The 12221-nt window shown below is 43.4% G+C and overlaps 1 protein-coding gene across 1 annotated transcript in view; it reads right to left on the bottom strand.

The window, feature by feature from the left end:
* Positions 1–568: 568 nt before the first annotated feature.
* Positions 569–12221, bottom strand: part of LOC145408839 (zeta-sarcoglycan-like) — a 53389-nt gene continuing 41736 nt past the window's right edge. Inside the window, exons 3-5 of the mRNA XM_080279479.1 lie at positions 10947–11143; positions 2396–2491; positions 569–649 (exon numbers count right to left, since the gene is read on the bottom strand). Coding sequence (XP_080135605.1) covers positions 569–649; positions 2396–2491; positions 10947–11143 — 374 coding nt within the window. The remainder of the gene's footprint in view (positions 650–2395; positions 2492–10946; positions 11144–12221) is intronic.

Raw genomic sequence — 12221 nt, 5'->3', positions numbered from 1 at the left:
GCCTGTTTCGCCTCGGTGTTATCCTGTACGCCTTTTGCATCCTTTTTAAACTATTTGACACCTCTTCCTTGACGAGTTGCTTAGCCTATTTCACATCACTATTTTCTTGCTTTCCTCCTGTATCTTCTTTAAGCTTCCTTACACCTCTGATTGATTTGTTTACTTAATCTCACCACACAATTTTCCTGTATACCATTTCTAAATTTTTTGTGAATAACAGTTTCTATGAATAACATGAACGAGAATAATAACACACCATAAACAGAAATACACTGGTAAGGAAGAGGTGATACTGAGCCTCCTAAGCCCACGACAACACGGCATCTTTCTTTCTAAGCTGAGACTTCACATGTCAATTAAGCTTCAGTTCCTTTGAGCCTCCCACGTTCAAGATCCAATTTTCAGCACCCACTAAAAAATGCAAGTCCCTCGCATAAAATCAGTGCCACGATCCCCCACCACCGGGGATTTTAGGGCTCAAAGTATTCAAAGAGTTCGATTTCTCGGTAAATGCTTCGGGTACTGGGGGCTCAGAGGCGGTATCCAGCAGAGTCGGGTGGATGTGGAGCTACTTGCATGTCTCCTGGTTGGCTGCACACACCCCAGTCGGCCGTGCTAGGAAGAGGCGTCCACTACTGCATACACACAGCTGAGGGGTGGGGGGAGGGGAATGAGAGTTAGCAATATATATTCTGTCTGTCTGTCTGCTTCATATATATACACCTAAATGTGTGTATCGCAGGTCCATAAATCGTGCCCTGATATAGCATTCAGATTAGCTTGGTTCTTTCTCCGCAGTTGCTTTAAATTTGTCTATAATTATCTCAACTATTTTCATGCCATAAAAATTAAAATACATAGTGAACGGCAAATACTTAATTCAGCCACAAAACAGCCAACTTTTCTTAACCATAGGATGACCATCTAAATTCAGGGAGAACCATTTAATTCCAGTTACAACAAAAACCTCTCACATCACAAATAAGTAATTGTATTATCAGTTGGAAAAGGTTTACATGGTAACATATTTACTTAGATAAGTAAAACAATAATTAACATAGCAAGCAAGACATTCAATGTCATTCACAGACATCCACAGATTCATTTAAATATTCGCAGCTATTTACAGCTATCCACAGACAAAGAATTGATATTCAGAAACATCCACAGCCATCGATAAACAAGCGACAGGTATTAACAGCCTTCCAGAGATCCGTAAACTATGGCAGCCATTCAGTTATTCCTAGCCATTCATAATCATCTTACCGGAGACAAAGACTGCTGTCCCCAAACATCCTTAGACATGCAGCAACCCCCCATCCACTCTCCAAGCCATTTAACCAGTCCCAAACATACAGAATCACCCATGACCTCACGAGTCATTTAAAGCCAAACCCAGAAGACCTATTCACAGCAGTCTAAACCACTCCAGCCACACTCAACCGTTTCCAGTTACCCACAAAAACGCAAATATCGTCAGCTTCTCACAACAATCTACATCCGCCCCCAGCCACTCATCCATCCTCACAACCATTTAGTAACTTCCAGCCTTTCCCAAACCTCCAGAACTATCACAGCCACACTTAGTTTTCTCCAGAGTGTATTCAGTAACTTACAGCCACCTACCCTCAACCTTGACAACCAATCACAGTCACACTTTTCGTCTCATTAACTGTCCTCCTCTTACTGACTCCCTTCAACCTCTGTCTCTTCGCCGCACTGTTGCATCTTTATCTCTTTTCTATCGCTACTTTAATGGTCATTGCTCCTCTGAACTGTCTGCTTGCATTCCTCCACCTCTACGACGAGCCCGTAGCACCCGTCTGGCAGCAAACTCTCATATCTTTTCTGTCCAACTCTCTAATGCAAGAGTTAACCGTTACTCCCAGTCTTTCATTTATGCAACAGGTCAGCTCTGGAACTGTCTCCCTCTGTCTGTATTTCCTGCTGCATATGATCTCCAGTCTTTCAAACGCAGTGTGTCCAGGCATCTCACAATGATCGGATCTTGAATTTGGCTCTCTATTGTATTTTGTTTTTCTCTTGGAGGGAACTGTTACTGCGGGCTCATGGCCTTTGGTTCCTTCTTCCTCGCATAAAAAAAAAAAAAACACACTCAGCATAGCCATTCTCTAACTCTCTGAGCTACCCCAAACCTCCACAACCATCACATCCATACTCAGCCCCTTCTAACCATTCCGACTCGTCACCAACCATACCCAACTATGCACAATCTCCCCACTCCCAGCCATTCACAGTCATCCATAAACCTGCACAGACATTCACAGCCTCCCTCAGTCTCATTCAGCCTCCAGTCATCCCCGACTTCCATACCACCCTAGCCACACTCAACCACTCTCAACTCTTTTTCCCAATCTCACTGCCCCTCTCTCACCTGGTACACCGCTGGGCCGGACACTTTATCATCGTTGCGTTGCTCGGTGGAGGTGCGTAAGCCTCTAACGAAGATGTTGGGGGTGTCGAACAGGATCTGCGGGAGAGGGATGGGAAGTTAACTGTTTCACACCTTTAGGAAGTTTTTTTTTTTTTTTTTTTTTTCCATATTTTCTACGACAAGACTGTTTTTAGTCAGCTTAGGAGAGATTTATCGAAGTGGTGGATTTAGATGTTGTCTCACCAGCGTCCTTCCATATCAGAATTGAACAAATATCGCTGACTAAAACAATCTGGTGTTAGTGTGCTTAAAATAAGAAAAAAATGTAGTCGCATCTGGCCAGTAATTCGAATCTAACATAACTGGGAAAAGCTGTCAGTGAAATAGATAAAATCAGTTTCATTTCAACCCAGCTTGTTAAAAAATGTTGGGACTGAAATCAATGTGAGCAGCTAACAGTGAAATAATTTAGCTGCAGACTTCAATCGACAGTGACCTCACTGTGAAAAGTTTGCAGTGAAGTATTTAAGATCCATCTATTTTACTTTAATCTACCTTAACTTGCTGAACCCCCTAATGGTCAAGCCAAATGTCTACTTTTGGCTGATACTGAACGATTTTTTTTCAGATAAGAGCGAGTACAGGAGCCAGAGAGTTACTGTCTCAAGAACACAAACTGCATATTCAGTCACAAACATAAGAAAGGAAAATAACACACACACACACACACACACACACACACACACACACACACACACACACACACACACACACACACACACACACACACACACTCACTTTCTCTCCTAGTGTTGCCCAATTCTCTCGGATTTGTGTGTGAAAAAAGAGAAAAGGTTTGCAGGTAAAAGAATTCCCAAAGAGAGTCGTAGCCAGCCTTCCCCTCTGACCTCCACCCCGCCCAATACCACGCTGGACTGAGCACGTGCTACTGTTTGTTTACACTCGTGACGTCATAGCCCGCCACTCTGTCGACTTTAGGCAAAACAAAGGAACTAACAAAGGGGCGAGTTCGTGTTTTTGTGTCGAGGAAACGTAAAAATAAAACTGAGCATGAATACCACCTAATATGTTTTGTTGGTGTAGTTTTTAAAATATGTTTCTGTGTTTTCTTTTTACCGCCAAACGTAGCCTGTCCCGCAATTTCGTCTGCCGTGTGCCTGTATCCATTAAGGTCATGCACTGGGTCCACGATTCTATGTGTGTGTGTGTGTGTGTGTGTGTGTGTGTGTGTGTAAGTATATTTTCGTGTGCATTTTTTCTCTTTTGGTGTAGAAAGGCAATGGGTGCGGGTGAAGTGTGTATGAGTACTGTAGGTTGTTTTGTGAGGGTGAGTGTAGTTATAGGACAGTGAATGGTATGGGAGAATACACAATTATGTAGTTGGATAACGGTTGGCTTAGCGTGTAGAAAGAAGGGTATGACTGTAATGTGTTTATACAGGTAGGTGTTGGCGTGTGGATGGGTGTAGAGTTTGGGAAAGCGAAGGATATAGATAAAAACAGACAGGGATACTGGTGACAGCAGGCAATGGATCCCAACAGATGAGGGATATATTTGGGTGTACGAGTTGCAAGAGTTTGGAGGTATCTGACTGTAAAGTGTGGGTGGTTGCTAGGGTGGATGTATGTGTAAGGTGTAGGTGGGTGAAGGGTGAGAAAATAGGGTGTAAAACAATCAACCTCTTCAACAAAGTGTCTTCTGTTGTTGTTCTTCTTACTACCTTTAGATCATTATACTCCGCTTAGGAGAAAAATTTTCGAGATGGACGGGTTCAATGACGCCTTCACAGATCGTTGTATTCCAAATGTTATTTTTAAGCCGAATGAAATCGTATGATGATAGCAAGAACAAACTGTTAAAAAGACATGAAACTGAAGATATTAAGATTTTACTGACAAAAAGAGTAAAAATGCGTAAACGAAATACACTGCGTGAGGAAAGAACTCCTGATGTGGCTGAGTGTAAGATGATACATGAGTTCATAAATATTAAGTGGTTACAGGTCACGAATTATGTAAGACTGCAAGCTGTGCACTAATCTATGTCTCCGGTAGTGCTCACGTAATAGAAAAACTTGCGAGTACTTCTTGAATTTGACCTGTGGTATGATTACGCATGGTTTCCTCCGATCAGAGCTCTATCACAACACAGTAAAATTCCGTTGTCCACCTCAGTTAACGTTTTTGTTGTTAAGTACACAGTATACACCACATAATTTGTCTCTTAAAATTACCTAGTTTCAAATTAAGCTTTCCCTAGCTTCCCAGGATTTGTTGTGCCAGTGGTAAGATAAAGTTGAATTATTTCGGAATACATTTCTGAACACATCATATCGAGAACTACCTGTGGTATTACTAACATTTATAAGTAAACTCCTGGTATATAAAAGTTTTGCTGGGGATGGGGGGTGAAAGGAGCGTGGGGAGTAGGAATGGTTTGGGGATAGCATGATTATTATAGGCAGACATCTCATCCATACAACCCACTCTTGACATCACCAGACTACCCTCGCTACTGTGGCCGTATAACCAGAAAAACATACTTATTATTAGTGACATCAAAGACGCTGCCTGTCATATGTGAAGGGTTTCCATCTTTGAAGAGGAGGCTCTATGGGTAGGCGGGGAAGAGGAGAGGGGGAGTTAAAAGGTGGAAATGAGAGGGGGTGAAAGTAAGTCAAAATATTACAATAAGAAACACTGATGTATCAACAAAAATAACAACGTCAACACCAACATCATCGCATCATCCTCACCACCGAGAGGAACAATAAGAATATAAGGATAAGAAATAAAAGAACTACATGAACAGCAATAAAAACAAGTGGCAAATACACGATGAAAATACCAGCACGAAATGATAAGACAAAATTCACCATCAACACCAGCAACAATAACAAAAACTAGAAAGCGCTCAGAGAACGCATTCCTCCGCCAGTGCCATTGCCATTAAAAAGGATCCGGATCCGGATGCGGATCCGTGGAGATATTGTGTGGAATACATAGGATCCGGATCCACCTCAAAATTTAGTCAATTCTTTCTTAGCCCAGGGCCCATTCTTCCACAAAATTTCATTGAAATTCATTGAGAACTTTTGGAGATATTGTGTGGAATATTCTGGATCCGGATCCAGATCCGCCCCCAAATTTAATCAATTCTTTCTTGGCCCATGACCCACCCTTCCACAAACTTGCACTGAAATTCACTGAGAACTTTTGGAGACATCGTGTGGAAAAACAAAGAAACAAACATATATACATAGGTGAATACATAGCCTCGTCCAACTTCGTTGGCGGAGGTAATAACAGTGAAAACAATGTCACCACGACCAAGAGTACCAAAAAACAACAAGAATTATAGTATGTTCCTTATACAACACTTCAATATGTTTATAATAAAATGATAAAAAATTACTTAAACTGTGAACATTATTGGGAACCATCCATTTCCTTCACTACCACAATCATCATATCATTAATGTTTATGTTGAATTACAAAAAGGAAGGTACTGATCTATCTGTCATCCAATCCTTTACTTGCAATCAGGAGTGAAGACGTCTGGGACTACTTTACTTAATTCACACATATAAGACGAAATGACCAGAAACTTATTGTCTGACTGGGATTATGTGAGCAGTAAACCCAACCACACCTCAGATGCAAATCTTTACGGGTCACAGCATGCAGGAGCTCTCTAACCCACTAGACCACCTGGCGTCCATCTGACTGCATAGTTACCACCTACTAAACTGAATGGTAACTTGGGCCACAACTACCACTTGGCACTGCGTCGAATGAGTGGATTTTTTTTTTTTTATGTGCTCGACTCTGGGCATAGGCTTCAAAGCCTGCTCCCAAGGCCCAGTAGTCCTGGTACATATCATATACCTCTACATGTCACCACTTCGGCGCTAACACCCACCGTCCATCTTGAATACATGTCAGGGCTGTCTCATACAGGACTGGTGTATTGATATCAGCGGGGGTATTTTTACGACATGTCGGCGGGTCTTCTGGTAGATCGGTAAAGTTTGCTTTACATGTGATTCAAATCCTTAAACTGTTCCTTGCCCCACCGGGGATTTGAACCTGGGTCCGGTAGGATCGCAGGCCACCTCTCTACCTATTGAGCCACAGCCACCGCCTCCCCCAGCTACCATTAAGGTAGTTTCAGATGCTAGTGTTGTATGAGTGCAAGATACTAATTGATACAAGTAGCATTAACAATGTTAATGACTGATGAAAGAAAAATGTTGACAATAATAGAAGCGAAAAAAAAAAAAAAAAAAAGACAATCATTAAGACTAAAAATCAACTCCCCTTAAAAGTGAAATTGTGGAGTGCCCTGTATCACGCCCCGACCCCTGCTAAAAGTGCGAATGTGTAAAATTAAACCGATAAAAAAAATGTCCACTAACTTCATAAAACTATGGGTTATGTGCAAAATCTTTTCACGAACCATAATAAACCGGTGTTAGGAAAATTTTCAAACACAAAATGCTAGTATACCAGGTAGGTCTACATGCTGTACAGAAGGATACTAGATGTTAACTTTTTCCTGCACGTCTGTCGCTTATATTTTCTTTTAAATTTCCCAACTTGTTTTGGAGTTATTTGCGTATGTATATATATTCTCGCCACTCTCTCTCGATCTTCCCTTTGCATATTTTTTTTCCTCTCCCCGTACGAAGGTTTTTTCTGTGAGGAACGTGGGAATCGTCAGGCGGGACCAGTTTCTTCCAGCCAGCTTATCAGACCAGGCGAGGGAAGGAAGAGAGGCAGGGAGAGATGGAGGGAAGGGAGAGATGGAGGGAAGGGAGAGACGAGGGAAACAGTGGGAGAGAGGGAGGTAAAGGAAAGATGGGAGAGGGGTGGGCAGGAGGGTGGAGGGCAGGTAAGGAGACGTAGGGAAGGAGAGGTGAATGGCAGAGGGGAGAGAGGCAGTGTGAGATGGAGGGAAGGCAGAGAAAGGGAAAACGATTTAAAAGAGGGGGGAGGAGAAAAGGAGGGGCAGGAAGGAGAGGGGGATGGCAGCGAGATGTAGGAAAAAAAAAAAAAGAGATGAAAAGCTGAAGGGAGAGAAGTAGGGAGAGATAAAGGGGAGAGAGAGAGAGAGAGAGAGAGAGAGAGAGAGAGAGAGAGAGAGAGAGAGAGAGAGAGAGAGAGAGTGATGGGAAACGGAAACTATAATGAGGGTGGAAAAGCGGGAGAGGGATGGGGGGAAAGAGAAGGGGGAAGGAGGGACGGAGAAAGGAAGGAATGGGATTTAAGGAAACAGGAAGGAGGGAGGGAGAGGTGGAAGGAAGGAGGATGGGAGAAAGGAGGAAGACCGGGTAGGGAGGGAAGGAGGGAGGGAGAAGGAAGGAAGGAAGGAGGGACGGTGGGAAATGTAAGGAAGGAGGGAAGGAGAGGAAAGGGTTTGATCCTGGCATATGTGGGAGAAGAACGAGTGAGGGAGAAGAACCCCTACTACAAGGAGGAAAAAGAGGTAAGGAGGAAAGGAGGTACTGGGGGAAAGAAAGTAATGGAGGAAAGGAGGCACTGGAGGATAGGAGGTGCAGAAGGAATGGAAGTACTGGAGGAAAGGAGGTACTAGAGGAAAGGAAGGACTGGAGGAAACGAGGTATTGTAAGAAAGGAGAAACTAGAGAAAAGAAGGTGCTGAAGAAGAGAAGGTATTGAAGGAAAGAACCTAATGAAGGAAAGAATGTACTGAAGGAGAGATGGTATTGAAGGAAAGGTAGTACTGGAGGTAAGGAGGCACTGGAGACAAACAAAACAAGGCTAATTAGGAACGGGAGAAGCAGAGGAACAAACCATAAGAAGAACGTTCAGTGCTCCTCTCTTTTCATCTTATCGAAGACCAGAATAAGAGATTTTTTTCTGACTTTGGACATTGATTTACGTGTCTCTTACCTAAAGGTCAGTCGTCCTCCTACGTGCCACACAGCTTTTCATGTCACCATTTCACCGCCATTACCCAACATCCTTAGTCGGAGTATGTTACCACTGCCCCATTCAGGATTGATGTAGTAATGTTAGCGGGGGTACTTTATTGACATATGGATGTATCATATGGAAGATCAGTAAAGTCTGTTATAACGAAATGCAGATCATCAAACAGTTCCCTGCTGCATCCTCTGGCAGAATGTTATAATATGGTAATTGACATTTACTTCACAATAAATGTGTCGAATTAGAGGTAATGTGGAAAGTACTTGTGAACTTTTCTCCTCAGATTAATAAAAACGTTCTATCAGCAGCAGCGGTGTAGTACAAGGAACAAATCCCTCTGTAGCATGCTAGGCTGTGATATAGTACTAACATTAAATTGTCGTTTGGCTAAGTATCCAGCTCTTCACCCCCAGCTAAACACATTCACGGCTAAATGAGACATAAATCACTCTCATCTAGATCACAGGATATACAGCAAGAGTGCAATGTCGTTATACACTAATCCCATTCATCCACAGAACGTACTTTCTTTTTCATGTAACAAGCTAACGATTTTTTTTTCATAATAGAATATATTTTTCGAAATAGAGGAGAATAGCATGGGGTCTCTCAGAACATGACTAAAATCTTCTGGAGATGAGAATAAAATCAGAAATACTTCCACGAACTGAAGACGTTAATAACATTTTGTCTTTACAGCTTAAGATAATGCAGAAAATATAAGCCATTCATTCTTTCCTATAATATTTTCATGACCGTTTTTCTACAACTGAATGATGGCCCTTCTCACACTATGCCCCGGACTTTACTAGGAAAGAGTTTTATTTTGCTGTCCTACTCTGTAACAAACGGTCTCGAAGGGACCAATAATTCTGCTGCCGTGTGCTTTCCTTGTATTTTTTTGTAGTTTGGAAGAGGATGGCAGAGTGAACCAGGATGAGACAGTATATGAGGAATCAGGCAGGGAAATGCATGGCGAGGAATGATAAGGCAGGATAAGAAAGAGTAAGGCAATGCCAGGCAGAGTAGGGAGGGTGAGATAGAGTGACATGGGGTAAGGCAAGGAGGAGAAGGGTATGGCAGGGTAAAGTAAGCTGAAGAAGGATAAGGTGATTTGAGGAATGGTTAGGTAGAATACGGTAGGGTGAGGCAGTGTATGGCAAGGTGAGGTAGGGTTGGGATGGGTGACGTAAGGTAGGACAGCCTGAGATATGGCAGGGCAGAGTGGGGAAGGGTCAAAAAGGATAAGACGGTGTGAGACGAGATGAGGCAGAGTTGGGTAGAGCAAGGCAGGGTAAGGCACGTGAAGTAGTGTGAGGACGGATAAGGCAGGGTGGGATAGAGTAAGGCAAAGTAAGGTACAGTAAGACAGAGTGAAGTAGAGTGACACAGGAGGAAGCAGGATAAACCAGGGTATGGCAGGGTGAGGCAGAGTACATCAAGGTGAGGCAAGGTGCAGAAGCGTGAAGTAGGGTGAGACAGGATGAGGCACAGCATGGCAGGACGAGGCAGAGTGGGACAGAGTCAGGTAGCAATAAGACAATAAGGGTTCAGTCCTTATTGCACCAACACACGCATTTGTGTGTGTGTGTGTGTGTGTGTGTGTGTGTGTGTGTGTGTGTGTGTGTACAGTATTCGTGCGCCCTTAGGAGCATGGACATTTTTTTCTCTATTTGTCTATGTAAACAAGCAGAAATAACTTTACGTCCTGAAAGGACAGTGGACTGCGGGAAAATGGTTGCTCTGGCCTGCAGTCCACTAGGTTCACGTTCAATTGAACGTTGGGTTGCAGCTACTACTGCTACTACCGATCTCACCATTCACCAGTCAACACACCCACACTTCACTTTTCATCATCAGCTATACTCTCCAATCATCTCACTTCAGCACATCCTCACTTCATTACTCATCACGATCATAAACACATCGAGTACTCAGTATCCTCTCCGTACACTGTGTAAATAATTCTTGAGACAACCGACTTTGATGTTTTACTCACAACGCTCTCTAACTTATTATTCAACCTCCCATCAACTCATTCTCAACACTAACCACACCAACATCACATTACTCATCATAACCATCAACCCCCAAGTATTCACCCCCCCCCCCACCGCCGTGGACTGGAGGGTAAAGTCATTATGAACTATATTTACTAAAAACCATATGCTGACGAGAAGTCTACACGAGGAGGCGCTGTGTACTAGTCGGCAGCTTCGGCGACCATAAGGGAACCAAACCTCCCAATATTTCCCCGCACCTCGCCATGGGTAAGAACCCTTGTCTGGTCCTGGTGAAGGGCTGTCTACCACAAAGAGATGTCGACTCCCTACTCGGTGGCTGCCTGTTTCAAACACGGTGTATGTAAAGTATTGTACCTGTACGACGGTCCCACGAAAGTAGTAGCTTATCAGTGGTCGACCGGACAGCTCGGTCAGACAGACCAGGTTGAACAACAAGGACAATTGAACACCATGCACTCTCATATCTCACCAAATACCTCATCACTTATCACAGTTACCACTCAGAACAACCACATATTATTCAGCACAATCACCATCACCCAGAGTACTCACCACCCCCGCTGTGGACTGAAGGGTAAAGTCCTGGAGGCAGCTGGCTTTGATGTTGCCAGCGCGACTCTCGACACTGACTCCTTGCGGCGCCTTGATCTCCAGACTCCGGGTGAGGGACTCCAGGGTGAGGTTCCTGCCAACAGGGGCCTCCACCCGGGGCGTCTGCACTGACCCGTTGAACACCGCACCTCCCTCGCCTGGGAAGTAAAGAAATGGGATGATTTTTAGGAGATATGTGTCATGGAAAGTGAGGAAATGGGTGTTTTTCTCAAGAAGGATTGGATTTAAAAGAAGGCTTACGATTAAAACCATTCGGCTATACGTAGGACATTAAAGGCAGACAGTTTATTTTTACTTACCATCGTTCCCTATGGTACAATAAGTCTCTCAACCGTCGATGTTATATTCAGGTCCCCCGTTTGGAGATGAAGCCTGGCAAGCGCAGGAAGGGGGAGATTTTCAAGAGGGATTTGATTTTTTTATAAAGATTTTTTTTTTTTTTTTAAAGAGAACATGGATATCTATTTTTTTTTAGGTGAAATTCTGAATGGACATTAGAAATCCCATACAAGGAGTTGTGGATGGGTTCGGAAATACGCGTATAATTATATAGCATGGGTTGTGGATGCGGGTGGGCATTTTCAGGAAGGAGAGCGGATGGATTTGGGTTTACGTAGGAAGGTTTATGGAAGGCTTCGGGTTTAATTAGGTAGGGTTGGGAATGGGTGTGGGTATTTTAAGGAAGGGCTGTGAATGAGTTCGGATTTATTTAGGAAGGACTGTGGATGGATTCCTGATTTTTTTTTAGTAATGCTTCAGGATGGCTTTGGGTATTTTTGGAAGGGTTGTGGATGGGTTCGAGTTTATTAAGGAGGGGATGTGGACAAGTCCGGGTATACTTAGGAAGGTTTGTTGGTGAGTTTGAACTGATGTAGGAAGGATTGTGGATATGTTTGGGTATTTTTAGGAGAGGTCATGGATGGGAAGTGTTGGGAAGGAGGAATCAGGATGATTTAAGGAAGGGTTGTGGATGGGTCTGTTTGTTTACTTAGGACAGACTGTGGGTGAGTATAAGGGTTTGTTGAGAGATTTTGTGAGGGTGTGGAGCGTGTATATGAGCGAGGTTTGGCAATTTGGTAATAAATTTATGTGTGTGTGTGAGAGAGAGAGAGAGAGAGAGAGAGAGAGAGAGAGAGAGAGAGAGAGAGAGAGAGAGAGAGAGAGAATGTCAAAAGGCCGATAGAAGAAAGGAACTGCGTTAATGAATGGGAGAGA

Source organism: Coenobita brevimanus, chromosome 78 (assembly GCF_032717465.1).
Source record: "Coenobita brevimanus isolate Jiangsu-jjx chromosome 78, ASM3271746v2, whole genome shotgun sequence".
In the NCBI taxonomy this organism is placed as follows: Eukaryota; Metazoa; Arthropoda; class Malacostraca; order Decapoda; family Coenobitidae; genus Coenobita; species Coenobita brevimanus.
This window is presented reverse-complemented; position numbering and strand designations above follow the sequence as displayed.